The following is a 16,124-nucleotide window of genomic DNA, read 5'->3' as shown; positions in this document are numbered from 1 at the left end:
TTCACCGCGTGCCACAGCTGACATGGCAGGAAATACAGTTAGAAATTTGGGACCCACAGCCCTCCCTTGTCGTACGGTCTCTGCAGTGTATGAAAAGCCACCCTATGCCGCCCTTCCTTCCACAGGAACCCTCTGCATACCTTATCCAGTTCTCTGAAAAAGCACCCCGGTATGTCATATGGGACATTCCCGAAGCAGTGCATGAGCCGCGGCAACGCCACAATTTTTAGCAGTGCAACTCTCCCCATCAATGACAAGGGCAATTTACTCCAGAACCCCATGGAAGCAACTAAACCTGGCTTTGCATGCACTGTATTATACTTAGGGTTTCCTGTTTTAGGGATTTCTTTTTTTTTTACTTCTGGGGGTGTTTTTCCAGTGTTTTCCAAACATTTCAGAAATCTGGGTTTATCAGTGTTTTCCCGTTTGGCCCTTTCAAAAAATCACGGATACCTGTTTTTTCCGGAGTAAACACAGAAATGTTCTTTTATTGTTTAATTGCGCGCATATGTAGGGTAATCTCTCAGTGCAAGATGTTCTAATCACTTTCATGGTAATCCAGTAAGTTGTACAAACCTTTGCCAACCAAAAATCCCCACCCTCGCCATCCAAGCCGCCCCAACCTAAATTTCCCCAACAAAGGCCCAGCGTGCCACTCCCACAACTGAAACTACGACCCCCAGCATGCACGGCACATACACAGCCCAGTGATTCTGTGTAGCCTGCATTCTGAAATCTGGCACCCATCTTTCCCCTCACTCTGCTTTCAATGGTAGTATAGGTATGGCTTAGCATACAGGATCCTGTAATTTGCTTTGCAAGTACTTACATACTTTAATAAGTCTCTTGAAAGCCTGAACCCGATCATGGAGAAACTCATTCTGAAAAATAATTTCTTTTGCATTTTCCATTCTTCCATTTTATAGCTAATGATATATAAAAGCATCACCAAATGGATAGTGAACATCATCGGCAGTGTTACATAGAATTTGCACTAGTGCAAGCGTTTCTTTCCACTTGGTAATGTGCAGACATTGTCCCCCTAAACACCAGTTGAACGTTTTGCCATGCAGTCTTCTGATGATGTGCAAGCAGTGATTGTTGGTGACATGCAGACTCTGTAATATAATATAATATGCTATATTGCACAAACTGGCACGTGAACAACACCACAGTGGGATTCTTACAAGAAGCTTGTGGGAAACGTTACAAATGTTACACTTTGAAATTGCAATCTTCACTCTGAAAACAATTCACGTTTATTGCTAGGCTTCAAGACAGGAAATTGTCTTGCTTCATTTAATTGTGTAGGGGGAGGGGTGTTCTTGGGAGGGGTCTCAGTGGATGTTAATACCCAGGAATCTAAATGTGGTCTTGCACCGGCGCAGGGGGAGGACTGGCAGCGTGTCAGTCTCCATGAAGGCAGTAGCCGCCAAGGGGAACAGGCACAATTTTTTCTTATTCACTTTGATACCTGTAAACTTACTCAAATTATCTAGCACTTCCATCATATACGGCAAGTTCACTTTGGGGTCTCGCACGTACAACACATCATCTGCATACATCGATAACACATGTCTGCCCCCATCCACCTCTATGCCCACGTCCCCATATTCCTTGGGCCTTGAACAAGTTCCTGATGAAGGACAAATTCAAAATGGTGATGCTGCGAGAGATTCTTGCAGGATTGGTTGGTGTTGTTGGATCTGCAGGATGCAGATTTCCCTGTGCACATCCACCAGAGGCACAGGAGATACTTGAGATTCCCCATAGGGGACAAGCACTACCAATTCAATGAGCTCCGCGTTGGGTTGATCTCCGCTCCGACGGTCTTCTCCAAGTTGATGGCAATAGTGACGGCTCATCTCTGGAGATCCGGCATTCATGTGTTCCCATATCTGGATGACTGGCTGATCCTGGGAAAGTTGTTGCTCATTCGTCTCATCTCGAAGACATCCGTTTGGTGCTGGGCTTCTCCCTAAACCATCAGAAGTCACACACAACATAGAGGCTCCAGTTCATGGGAGTGGCGCTGGACACTGGAAAGGGGAATGCTCCCACCCCCCAAACCCCTCACGCCCCGAGGAGAGAGTCGCCAGTATAAGGCAAATGGTTGATCTGTTCCAGATCCACAACAGCTTGCCAGTGGTCTCCTTCCACCGCCTCTTAGGCCTCATGGCCTCCTGCATGTTACTAGTGCCAGAGGCCAGGTTATGAATGCGATCCCTACAGTGGCTACTGGGGGGGTCAATGGTCCCAGTATTTCAACACCATGAAGGACATTCTCAGATTGTTGAGGTCGGTGGCTGTTTATCTGTCTTGGTGGGCCAGCTGAGACAACATGGTGGCGGGGGAACCGTTTTGCCATCCTTGGCCCCAGGTCTGGGTGGTCACAGATGCGTCCTGAACGGTTGGGGTGCTCACTGTGACGATCTGCAGGTGAGCGGCCTTTGCACTCCCAATGGAGAGCCAGTGGCATATCAACAGGCTGGAGCTGCATCATGACTGACAAATAGGGTGGCCAGGCCCTACCTGAACAAGCGGGGAGGTGTGTGGTCCCTTGCCCTTTGCAGGGAGGTGATGCAGCTGTGGTTCTGGCTGTTAGAGAACCAGATCTCCGTTTCGGCAGTTCATCTGGAGGGGGCCAGGACGGGCTTTTGGCTGCTCTGAGCAGGCAGGGATCAGTCTCACACGAGTGGGAGGTGTGCCTGGAAGTTCTCAAGGAGATTTTCGCTTGTCGGGTACACAGACGATGGAACTGTTTGCCACGGAGTGCAACACGAAGTGCATACAGTTTTGCTCGAGGGACGTCCCAGTGAGAGGCGCACTGCAAGATGCATTCATAGTGGAGTAGGACCTCGGCCTCCACTATGCTTTTCCCCCGATCCCTGTCATCCCGTGGGTTCTCAGGAGGTTTAGGAGGTTCCAAACGACCATGATTTTGATTGCCTCGACAACCGGACCGCTTATCCCATTCGGAAGGTTGGGTGCTGCAGCCGAACCCGGAGTCCCTCAATCTACGTGCGTGGCTCTTGAGAAGATGAGGTATGATGACTGGGACCTCTCAGAAGAGGTTCTACTGGCTGCACGCAGGCCATCTATAAGATAGCTGTACGGGTGCACATGGAGAAGGTTTGGGGTGTGGTGCAGGTAACACGAGATCGATTCCATCTCTTGCCCGACCACCTAGGTGATGGCGTTCCTTCTATCACTGGCCTTATCAGGCCTGCAGGTTGCAACAGTCAAAGGTTACTTGGCGGCGTTGTCTGCTTTCAAGAGGTCTCCGGATCAAGGGTCTTTCGTAACGATCCCAGTGATGGCCAATTCCCAAACAGTCCTGTAAATAAGTTTCCGCCCGTTCCTCTTTTGGTTCTGGACTGGGACCTTAACCTAGTCCTTACTTTTTTGATGAGGCTTCTTTTGAGTCCATGCACTCCTGTCCCATTAGGTTGCTTACAATGAAGACTGCCTTTCTAGTGGCAATCACATCTGCCACAAGGGTTAGCCAGCTGCAGGCGTTGTCCTGCAAACCACCCTTTCTCTGGTTTTTCAAGGAAAAGGTGTTGCTCAAGGTGCTGCCTGGTTTCTTGCACAGGGTCATTCCAGAGTTTCAGGTGTCCCAGTGCATAGACGTGCCTATGTTCTATCTGCCTCTTCACCCTTCTAATGAAGAGGAAAGGTTGCACCGGTTGGGCCCTAAAAGGCCTGCTAGTTTTTATGTAGCGAGTCAGTGGAATTCAGGAGGAATGACCAGCTGTTTGTGGTGTTTTTCCTGTCTAGAAAGGGTTTGGCTGTTTCAAAACAGACCATTTCCAGGTTTATAACTGTCTGTATCTCGGGGGTGTTACCAGAAGCAAGGGAAAGAGCTACCGATGGGCATCAACGCCTACTCCACTAGGGCCCTGGCCGTGTCTTTGGAACTGCAAACGAAGGTACTGGTGAGAGACATCTGCAGGGCAGTGACATGGTCGTCACTGCACACCTTTACCAAACATCACTCCCTGGTTGTGTCACATGGCGCTGATGCCAGTTTTGGAAGGGCGGGTCTGCAGAATTTCCTGGTTTAGGGACTTTCATCCTGCCTCTGCACGAGGTACTGCTTTGGGAGACTATCTGATGAGGAATCTGCGGTAGAAAGCAATCCATTGAAGGAGCAATTACTTGGGGGTTATGTTCTTTCTATGGATTCTTCCCCTGCAGATTCCTCATCACCCTCCCATCCAGCGCCGCTATGAAAGTACCTGCAGTTTTTGACGACTAACCTTCTCTTAGGAGAGGAGGATATTAGCAATGTCTTAGTAGGCTTGTTCTGCCTTTACAATGGTGCTGTTCTCTACAGCTTCTGACTGTTCTGTTCCTCACCTAAAAAAAAATAAACATGTTTAAATTATAGTTTTTAGGCAGTCTTCATTGTTTTCAACCGAATCTCCAGATTCTCCCTACACAGTGGCTGAGCTTGAGGGAAAATAGGGTGGTGCCAGAGGCACTGGGGCATACTTACATAGTATATCTACGATGATCGACGTCGCGTCCAGATTCGACGAGCACAACGTCCACACAAGATCGACAAACCGCGGGGTCGTGTTGTACTACGCCCCTGTCGAAAAGTTATCAGACCAGCTGACGCTGGAAGGGATATCTGTCTGAGGAGGAATCTGCGGGGGGGAAGAATCCATAGAAATAGCATTACTGCTAAGTAATTTCTCCATCTGGAGCCTGACAAGCGGAACACGTGACAGTGACATTTCCTATGAAACTTTCTACTTATCCTGGAGCTCTTCTAAAGTGACTCTAGGGATACTTACCTGCCCCTTAACATTTTTCCTGTATCCACAAGGGGTTTAGTGAGCTCTAGACCAAGAACTTGAATTTTAGGACTTACCACTGATTGTATATATATTTTTTAATTCATGCCTGCACTTATCTCATTGTGAGTTTATGCTCTAGCTAATTTTGGTGACTGGATATTTTTCTCAGAAGTTTTTTTACGAAGGAAAATGTATCCTGAATTCTTGTTGGCCTTTGGCTGTGGTTCTGAAGTGTTTTCTACCCTCTATCAATATGCTTAATTATCATGTGTGAATTTGTATTATTATAGTTAGTACTATGCTCTAGAGGGGCAGAATTGGAGTGTTGATGACGGGTGTCGGGATTTTTAGACTATTTTTACTGTGAGTCATAATGTCTGGTTACCTTTTCTGCTAAGCCGTTGCCTATATGTGTTCGGTCCTGACCCTTGGTCTAAGACCTACCATACATGACAGGTGTGGGTTGTGTTAATAGGATACTGTGCTTAAATATGCAGGTCTATAGGGGAGCTTACCTCCTGGATTAGGATGGGCAGTTCCCTTGATCTCCCCTCCCACTGTTAGTTTATGTTGGGTGCCTTCCTAAGATAGCGTGCCCACATAAAGGCAGTGGGCAGAAGAGCATCTTTAAGGACATTTGCTGTTTTTACAATATACTATTTATTTTATGCGATAGAGCTCTAGTTTTCTATCATAATTAAAGTATATATTTTTCAGTGCATCAGTGTGTTGTCTTTTCTAGATAGAAGTGTCCGGACTTATTGCACCTTTGTGTCAGCCTGCTACAACTACATAAGGGTTCAGGCTTGTCGCTCTGTCAATGTTAACTACCTTTAATGGAGGTTCGGCTTCCCATTCTTGTCAGGTGTGCTAGCCCATTATTAAGGTCAGTGGGTGTGGTAAAGCTGTGTTAACAGTAAGCGTTAAACATTATGGTAGTTGAAGACCCGGTTAGTGTGATACTTTGAGTCTGAGCTGTCCTAGTCAGACTGACTATTGCAGGCAGAACACTTTTTTAGATGTTCTTGTCAAACCTTACACTGATGAAGGGCACTCTAACCACAAATCTTCCATAGACTTAGTGCGTGTGCACCGCAGCTTCCATTCATGTGTAGTGATGGACATGGCAGAAGTCTGTCCGGGAACCAGGCTGTTGCCCTGGGTAAAGGTAATCCTTGAAAATCTTCTCAGCAGTTCCACTCTTGGAAGCCTGACTGCAAACTGCAATGAGGAGAGTCATAATGCAGGTTGTGGGAGATAAAGTATGAAGGGCTGTCCAATTGTATGCAGTTCTCTAATTGTAACCTTAAGGGATGAATAAGGTTAAAAAGCTCTTATGACGTTCATTGCCTCTATCAATTTGAAAGTAATATGTGTTTTGTATTATATGACTTTTTTGTCTTAATCGTATTAATGCCTTTCTCTCAGGTATTGACGTACCATGGATTCTATGATGAAAACCTGGAATGGGTTGGCTTGGAAAATATCCAGATTGTGACTTCCATGTCTGCTGGTGGAACAATAGGGAGACATAAACTCACATCTAGATTTACATCTGTGGTCCGCATTTGTGCAATTGAGTGAGTATGTGCAAGATTTAATTTCTTGGTTTATATTCAATACAATATCAACTGGATTAAGTACCATTATTAATTTACTGAGCCGATTGTTTAAAAGGCCTGTGTTCATGTAGTATGGTACATTTCAACAATCTCCCAGAGTTAACATTATCTGATCTACTTCCATTATACTTGGCTGTGGATTAGAGTTACACTGACTTATACAAGCTGTTGTGGTGTTTAATTGTAGTTTTGCTATGACTTGGACCCTGTCCTAACTTTCAGAGGCAAGTCAAGTAATTTTGATGTACCTTCCTTGCTCAGCTCCTCTCTTTTGGTGGCACTGGTCAGCCCTTATGGCTACATGTGCAGGGGGCCCTGTCCCCTTTAAAAGCTTTTGTTGTTTAATTGTAGTACACATCAACTTAAATAGAAGTGATGCATTGGCATTTTGTATCCTTTTTCCTTCATCATTGTAACACTTTTTGTTACATTTCTTGATGTGTCCAAGACGAGATGATGGCAGCTGGTATTTTTCTACCTTGTTTTTCATATTCACTGTGTGCACTTTTGTGTGTTACTGCACAATTGAATTTTAAGTACCATATACTCAAAGCTGACGTGTTACATGTTTTACACTGTGTCCTTTGGCCATCTTGTCCTTTGGTCTTCTTCCTGCCTTCTCAGGCCAGGAAATGCCATATATGGTAAGCCCTTTCCTGGGTGCCGGCTTCTATTTCCCGGGCAGAGTGTGCATCCTGGCCAGATGTGTGGGTTGCTACTGTCTTGTCCAAATTCACATACAACTCAGGGGATGTGTGTTGCTGGGCAAATGTGTGGCAATGTGCTGTCAAGGAGTGGGCAGCCCCTCCAGTTTCAATGGTGGAGATCTTACCCTTGGTGGGCTGGGGCAGTCCCCAGTTCAGATTTGGGATAAAAAGAGGGGAAGGAACATGGTGGGAATGCCCATTGGGATTAGCATGGCCATGGTCAATCAATGGGTGGGTTAATAGCCAAACACCTACAGGCTTTGTGTCCCTCATCATAAGCCATTTCACCCTATCTGTACTCTAATAAAAGAGTTTCTGCTCATAGGTGGTGCTTAAGCACCACCTAATAGCCCAAACGAAAAAAGGCAAAAAGCAGGACAGAAGATTCCAAGAGTCCACTCAATAAGAAGGAAACTTCTGAAGTAGCAATTCCAAATGACAAAACTAAAACATAACCAAAAGCAGAGGTGAGCGAGTATATTTTGGTCAGTTAATCTTCAAGGGTCCTCAGAAAGCTGCCTGCACCAAGATCCACTTGTGGAGCATGGTCTCATAAAAATGCATGGTTTATATAGATCCTGCCACAAGTTGACCCCGCACATGGCTGGTGGGAAACAAGATCCCCTGAATAAAGAGGGCTGTGGCACATGGCAACAGACAGGAACGCTTGTTAGAACTTTTTTGTCCAAAACCACTGCTATTAGGAAGACATGTGGCTGAAATGCCGGCCCTAAGAAATTCACGGCATGACCCATATACTCCCACACTGTCACATGATCCGTGATTATCGCCACTAAACTGAGACTTGTCCTACACTCTGGACAGATGTTCATCATCTAAAGTTCCTGGTGGGATTTTATCAGTATAGAATCGCGCTGTATTTTAAAGCGAGATACTTACAAAAAGGGTGGATCTCTATTTTTTTTAGTAGAACTGCTTTCCCTGAATGGTTGTACAATGTAACTATTGCCATTACTATTTGTCAAGGGTTTCTTCTCACATGAAATCTTGCTAATCATTTGTTTGCTTTACACCTTAGGATGTGCAACAAAGTCCCGTGCCTAGCTCTAGGTCTCTCCAAGGGGATGACCTGGGCCGGGTACCTCCCCCAGTCAGTGGATGCGGGGCTGGGTGGCGTTGTGTAGGTTCCCCTTGCCACCCTCACTTGGTCCTCATTGCATGTCAGGGGACAGTCACAGGGCGAACTTGTGTGGATTCCCCTCTCCTAAACCCCTCTGTGCATAAGCAAGGTCCCATTGAAGTAAAACAAACGCTGCCCTTTAACCAGAGTCAGTTTCATTCATACGTGCTAGGAGGGATTTTCAAAGTCACTTCCTTGGGTAGGACTTGGAAAAGCCATCCTAGGGTTAGCAAGGTTGTTCACAAATCCTGTTGAGCAAAGCAACTCTCTTAAGTGGCGTTGACCAAGCAGCAAGGCTCAACTACAGAGGAAGAGGCACTGTTGTGTAGTACATTTCACACTTAGTAGACTTGATAAGAAAAAGGCCAACACAGTTAAGTTATACAAAATAACACACATTTATTACAAATTACACCAAGACACACTTTAAGTATTTCATGTTAAGTAAAAATACTTCAGTACATATATGAAACACACAGTTAGACAACCCGCTATGGGTTACACACTACTTTAGAATCCCAAACCTTTATCTAGGTAATAAATGCATTCACCAAAGTATGGAAAACAGATGTTAATAGCATATCAATACATTGGGCGTGTAAGTAAAAGACACCAGCACAATATACTAAAACATATTGAGTCCAGCCCTAGCCTGTACCAAGTCTCTGGTACCCTTTTATTTTAGGTGTTCCAAAAGGTTCCTGAGGGAACAGGCGAGTAGTCAAAGAGGGCCCACTCAGCTAGTGCAGGCTGACGTACTGAAGTAAATGCAGGGCAAATGCAACAAGTGAAATAGGGACTTAAGGCGAGTTCCAGCAAAAGGATGAGCAGCTATCACCCCTAAGGTTTACAAGGAGAACCCACAGAAGTACTGTCCTAGACACCACAGCCCTGGGCCAGCCCAGGATAGTACTAAACTAAGCCTTTGCTGGTTTCTGCAGGAGTCCTCTGCCAACCCTTGGTCATCTTCTTCGGATCTCTTTAGCTCCAGGTCTGACTTGGTTCCTGGGTCCAGCTCCAGGGCCGGCTTGCTTCATTTGTCCAGTTGGTCTCCTAATGAACAGCAAAATGGGCCAGGGGGACCCCAGCCCTCCAATAAGGACACTTTGCAACATTCAAACGGGGAGGTGACTGTCCAATAGTGGACGCCCAACCTCCCAGAATGTGGATTGGGAGCAGACAACCCCCTACCTACTTTCTGCCAGCTGTAAGGAAGGCATGTTATCAAAGTAAGACAGACATAAGGGATCACAGTTCAAGGGTGTTTATTAAACTGTAAAATGGGTGAGATAAACACCTTATCTGAACCTAAATCTTAGATAGGAGCACGCTACGACCATCAAATAATAATATAGTCCTAGTAGAGTCTAGTCAAATAAAAAAGGGCCTATACTAAGAAAATCTATTGCCAATCCTTACTGCTATGCTACAAATTAGTAAGGGATAATGTTCACAAGAAAAGAAAGAAGTGTTCACAAAATGGATGTTATGGCCAGGGTCTCCCTTCCCCACGTTTTTAGCACGGGACAAGGTGCGACTCTTGAGCACAGCACACTCCTGGGCTTCTCTGGCACGAGCTTACAGTTCCTTTTCTCTATATCGGGGCCTTCTTTACCCAAGTCTTTTCTAATGCAAAGTCTCTTGCTTCAGAGGGCCTGATATGCCAAAACAAAAGTTTCTTCTGTTAATCTTCACGTCAGGTGATTACCCTTCACCCTTGGAACCCACTCAGCCAGGCTCCGATCCTTCTCCCAGTAATCAACCTCCCTCAGTCGGGCTCAGACCAACCACTCACTGTGGACATCCCTCAGTCAGGTTCATACAGGTTCAGGTTCACTTAGCTTCTTCACAGAGTGGGATTTACTTTCCTATGCTTTCTCTTGACGTCCCTCAGTCAGGTTCACTACCGCCTTTCAATCACAATCTCCTCATTTGTAATATTCAAAAGTCTCAATGTCTTTTTAAACAATCTCACAATGTTCATGTTATGTCCCCCTCATACGGGCTCAGACCTTCCAAAGGACTTGCCAATTTTAAACAGACACTTCCAAAGGGTGATCATGTCTCACCTGGTCACTCTGTTAGCCTTATGGCAAGTGTGGGCTTTACCAAAAAAAACACAGTTCGCACAGCGTTCCCCCCAACCCGGGAGCAAATGCCTGTTTCACAATTCCCTCAGTCGGGTTCACTATTTTACAATAATTAAAACTTCTGTAATGTTTCAAGGACTTAAGATTGTACAAGGGGTTTGGCTTAACCCTTGTATGACCACCTTGACACCTCACGCCGGTCCTTCCCTATGGCCTCTTGGTACTTGTAGTTTTCAAAATGTTTGTGTTTTCACATTCTCTTTATTCAGGAGAGGGGTACCAAATAGAGACCTTCTGATGAGTGCCCACATGGCGCTGGACCACTCTATCTCTTGTAACGAGTTTGTTAACAACAAAAACCTCTGTCTATTTATCTTTTTAATGTTGCCACTGCAACCTTGAGCCTTACACAGTCCAGTCGACTATCAGGTTCTTCCGACTCACCGGCTGTGCTGAACTCGTTGGTGTTTCTTTTACCGCTGGAGTCAAGGACGGTACCTCGATGGCAACCGCGTCTCCCCGCCCTGGCTATCAGTGCGGGAGGGTTCCATGTACCGCTGACATCCGTCACACCATTTGCCAGCTGCGATTCCCGGTCTTATGTTTCCTTAGTTGGAGGCTTTGCGGGTCTGGGTTGAAAAGGGCAAGGGCAACACTCTCCTTTACGTCCTTTCATGTCTAGCCGCCTTTCTCCTCCGTTTGAACTGCCGCCCTGGAATAGCCGTTTCCTCATGCTTTTGGCCTTGCTCAGGATGTGTGCTCTCGTGCTCTGCCTTTTTATCCCTATTGAAGGCAAAGGGCAGTCTGGTGTGTCTAGTTGTCGGCAGTTGCCTGAATCTTGTGTTGGCACATTTCAGGTAAACAGCTCTGGTATTAGTCTGTTGTCGCTCACGGTGTGAGAAAGTGTTCGTGTTTGAAAGGGGGGCGTAGCGTTTCTAAATATCCTACTGGGCAGGATGGGGAAAAGGTGTTGTAAGGAAGGGGATACTGCGTCTCACTCTTGGGTGTTCCACTTCCACCTCATCCAGGTGATCCTCTCGCACTGGTCCACCCCTATGAACTGGATCCAGTAGCGATGGCCGTGTCCTGGCCACCTGGATGACAGATCCCCGGAGACTAGTGAGACAGCTTTCTAAACCAGCACACGCACAAAGGAGCACCTTTGTGGGCTTAAAGCAAAAAGCCAGCCAAAGTGCATTAAGAATGGGGACATTGTAAAATGATGGCAAACAAAGGATATATACCGTCTTGAACATGACTAAAACACATACAGAGGCCATTTTGAATATATGGTGGTTCCCCTTAAGTCCATTATCACAGCTAAAAAGGCAACTTGGTATAATGCATCCAGAAAATAGGTCAAAAGGTAACAACTGTTACCAGCTGGTTCAGTGAATGCCTGGAAAGTAGCAAAAATGCTACTTGGACCAAAGAGACGGGGACACAAAGTGTCCTCACAGCACTAGGTGTAAGATGGCTTATGCTGCAAACAGTAAAATTAAAAAAAAGTAATCAAAGGGAGATGACCACTCCAGTACTGGTATGCCCCAGGACCTATTAGTGAACCCAAAACAACATTGTAAAATGATCCTAGGGGTCCCTAGCAATGCAACTTCAAGAGGAAATTAAAATATTGTATTAACCGTACAAAGGGAATTCAGTGATCTATTCAGCGTTTTTTGGCCTTCAGCACCAAAGGCACAGAAAAAGGATCTCAAAAGCAGGCAAAGTATAAGGTTTTTCTAAATCTACAATGGATTGCCACAGGAAAACCAGAATACCTCTACTAGAAAGGGTGGGGTTCCCTTCTTCTGGAGCTGTGGGCCCCATGACTGCATTACTCACAGGCATTCAATTAGATAACATCTGCTAGGTATTTGAGGGGTCTTTGGGTCTGGCTAGTAGGGCCTTGAGGTCTCAAAGTGGTACCTTCAGAGTGCTGAGGTAATATTGTTTGGTAAACATGTGCAGGGTTACCCACTTATGCTGCATGTTAACATGGATCTCTGGTCCATGTTAAATCTTTCCTGGTGGACAGAGTTTTGGAGGCCATCCTAGTTTTTTAATTTATTTTGTAAAATATTTGTATGATTTTCTTTTAACAGCAAACAACAAACCACACACCAATACAGTGTCATATTATCATATTAGTTACCAATATTTCTCTTAATACTATCCCACCCCCCCCCAAACTCAGCCTGGGCATAGCATCCACAAGATATCATTACACTTACACTGCATCTACCTCTTCCAATGTAGCCTGTGTGGCCACTACTCCTTCATCTCGTGTGAGCAAAGTCACAGTTAGGGCTATCCACCGTTTGATGTCTATACCCAAGTCCAATTTTTGTTCTCCCAACGCCTTTTCCCATACTCCAGTTACTGCTTTTACAAATTTTCTAAAACTCCTCACCATCTAGCTAAACTCGGTGCCTTTGCGTCGTTCCACCTCATGGCTAAGCTGCGTTTGGCCATTATGTACATCAGATCTTTGATCTTGTTCAGCAGTTATCCTTGGCACTCCTTTTAAATCGGCCTAGTATGCAAGCCTCTGGGGTCTGAATGTCAAGTTCGATCCCTCGTTGGGCCGCTTTGTACGTCACACCACTCCAGAACCCCTCCCTCCCGTTAAATTTTGCAATGGCAGCTATTTTAAGGGTATGCTCTTTGCGTAATATAAAGTTGTAATAGTTGTAGCCTGGCATTTCTAGAAACCTTCCCATGGTATAATGTTATGTCTTTCCACTCTCTATCATCAAACTTTTTGCCAATTCTGTTTCCTATCTCTCCCTACACTTCAATTTTGCTCTCGGAGGGGTCGCCTAACATTGTTGGATATGTTCCTATTGGGGACATAGCCTGTCTGGTCAGAGTGTATTTGTTTATTAATAACTCTCCTCATCCTGTTTGCCAGGACCACCGTCAATATTTTGCTGTCCTGGTTTAACATCGACAGGGGTCTGTAGGAGCCGCACTCACAACCCGTCTTATTGGGTTTGGGGAGTGGTATGATGATCGCCTCTCTTAGGGACTCTGGTAGTCTTCCAACTTCTCTCTAGGAGCGGGGGGGAGGGAGGAGTACCTCCTTTTTGTACATCTTCTAAAATTCGCTGGGGAGTCCGTCAGACCCCGGGGTCTTACTAGTGGGTAGTTGCCTCACTACTTCTTCCAGTTCCTCTAGAGTGATCGGTGCATTTAGCTCCTCTTGCTCTTCTCAGCTGATTTGCGGCAATCCAATATCCTCCAGTGTTTCCCTTATTTCCTTGCCATCGCTGTCCTCCGTATCTCTGTACAGGATACGGTAATAATCTACGAATTCCTGATTAACTCCCTCTTGAGTGTCTACTATACCACCATCATCCGTCGATATCGTTCTGATTGTGGATCTAGGAGTCTCGCTTTTGTATAACCATGCCAGGACTCTCCCTGGTTTGTCCCGCCACCCCCCCCCTGCATGCTGCCTCGCTATATATTTTCTATAGTTAAGGTTGCACAACCTTTCCCAGTATCCTGCACATTTCTGCTGGAGCCTTAATATAGCGTATTATTTCCTCTCTCATGTCCGCCCTAAAAATAGTATCTTTCAACGCTTCTGCCCGGAGGCGCCATGTCGGTATCTTCGCTCTCAGGGGTCGATATTGCCATTCTAGTATCAACGGCGAATGGTCTGAGAGGACCCTCGCTTTGTATTCTGCCTGCGCTATTTCTGTCATTAGTTCATGCGTGACGAACACATAATCCAGTCTGGTGTGTAGGTTCTGAGGGTCTGAATAGTGCGAATATTGTCTCCTGTGGATGGTGTGACCTCCATGCATCCTCTAACCCGAGATCCACTAACGGAGACTGCAACATCCTGGCAGCTGGGGTGGGCCTATCTATTTTGGTATCAGATCTATCTATTTTCGGGTTTAGTACACAATTAGTCTCCTCCCCAAATCACCGCCCCCCCCCGAGGCTCACGCTGAGTTTACCATATAAAGTTCTAAAGTATGACGCTGTATCCTGGTTTGGGGCATATGTGTTTATAATACATATTTCCTATTTTTCCACCAACCCCTTTTATTATTACCATCCTCCCGTCTGGCTCAACCGTAGAGTGCAGCAACTGAAACGAGACATGTGGTGCAACCCAGGTAATCACCCCTCTGTCATAAACTGAATATGATGCGCCCACAACTGTCCCCTTCCACTTCTTTCGGACTACCTCCAGCCTTTCTTGCGTTAGGTGAGTCTCTTGCAGCAAAGCTATATCTATTTTCTGCCTGCGCAGGTACATCATAACCTTATTTCTTTTTAAATAGCTATTGAGCCCCCTAACATTCCAGGTGACTACTTTAAGGTCTCCCATAGCATATTAGGTTCCCGCTTGTCCCTCCACTAGTGTAGGCTCGTACCCCAACTTAAACTTCCCCCAACCATTCTAACCCCACCCTCCTCCCTTCCCAACCCCATCATACTCCCCAACTTCCCCCACCTCCCCCATCCCCTCCCTGCCCAAACTCACCCTTCAACTCCCTATCCCCTTTACCCTTCCCCAACTGTTGCCCAGCTCCATCCCTGGATCTCAGGCACCCCTGCATCTCACCCTTTTCGGCTATTGCTGCACTCGCGGCTCAACAGGGAGATATCGCCCTAGTGGCAGTCCTACTATTCTAATTCTCGGGGGTAGGGTATCTCCGTCCCGTTGCTCCTTTCTTCTAATCAAGTCAAGCGCGCCTAAAGCCGTCCATATTGCATTGCACTGTCTATATTCCAGTCCCACATATTCAAATGTCTCATGTTACAATGTCCCATCACTATAACTGCTGGCCATGCCATCGTTCTCTTTTCTGCCATCTTCACTCCCCCTGCCCGCCATTTATCATACATGGCTATATAATCACTTATCGTGTTCATCTCGGCCTCGCTCCTCATCTTGTTCCGGACAGCCGTTTGCGTCCAGCCATGCCGCCGTAGCCTCCGGGGTGTCAAAACAGTGCGCCTTGCCTTTGTGAAAAATCTTGAGTTTTGCAGGATACAAGAGCATGTATTTCAATCCGGCTGTGCGCAGTCTTGACTTGATCAGCACATAGCTGTAGCACTGTCTCTGTACCAGCATGGTGTAATCTGGGTATGCAGTCATGGTCGCAGACGCTCTTGTTACCGTCCCTCCTTTCCGGAAGAATTCCAAGATCTTCTCTCTGTCCCTGTAATTAGGGATCTTTGCTATAATTGCCCTTGGGGGGGGGGGGGGCGGGGAGGGCTCCGGGTTGCAGTTTCCTCATCAGGGCCCTATGTGCACGTACAACTGCGAACCCCTGGGAGAGCTTGCTTGCTCCTATTTCTTGTATGATCATGTTCTCCACATAGTCCGTGGGGGTCTTGGCCTTCCTCCCCCTCCGGCAGGCCTACCACGCGTATGTTATTGCGTCTCGCTCTCCCCGCAGCTTTTTCTGCTCGGTTTTCCAGGTTTGCCACCTGCTGCTTTACTATGTGGACTTCCTTGGCATTGTTTGCGCTAGTGTCTGTGTTGATTTTCACTGCGCTCTCCAGACGACTAGTTCTCTCCGCAAGTGCTCTCACGTCTTGCCTCAGCAGATTGACCTCTATTCCAACCGCATCTATCTTCGTTTCGAGCACAGTCCTCAGCTCTGCCATTGTTGTTCCCAATGAGGCCTTCAGTTCCATAATGGCCGTTAGGATCAAATTGTTGTCGCTTGACGATGCTACTGCTGCAGACGCAGCAGCCGTACCCTGCGTTGGGGTGGTGGGGGACT

At 46.4% G+C, this 16,124-nt stretch overlaps 1 protein-coding gene across 3 annotated transcripts in view; it reads left to right on the top strand.

The window, feature by feature from the left end:
* The window catches only part of DYNC2H1 (dynein cytoplasmic 2 heavy chain 1), a 3,314,293-nt gene that overhangs the window by 1,547,671 nt on the left and 1,750,498 nt on the right, over window positions 1–16,124 (top strand). For all 3 annotated transcript variants that reach the window (XM_069639013.1, XM_069639012.1, XM_069639011.1), the window contains exon 44: window positions 6,237–6,388. In XM_069639013.1, the coding sequence (XP_069495114.1) occupies window positions 6,237–6,388 (152 nt within the window). The remainder of the gene's footprint in view (window positions 1–6,236; window positions 6,389–16,124) is intronic.

This window comes from Ambystoma mexicanum, chromosome 7q (assembly GCF_040938575.1).
Source record: "Ambystoma mexicanum isolate Mex_15411 chromosome 7q, UKY_AmexF1_1, whole genome shotgun sequence".
NCBI lineage: Eukaryota > Metazoa > Chordata > Amphibia > Caudata > Ambystomatidae > Ambystoma > Ambystoma mexicanum.
This window is presented reverse-complemented; position numbering and strand designations above follow the sequence as displayed.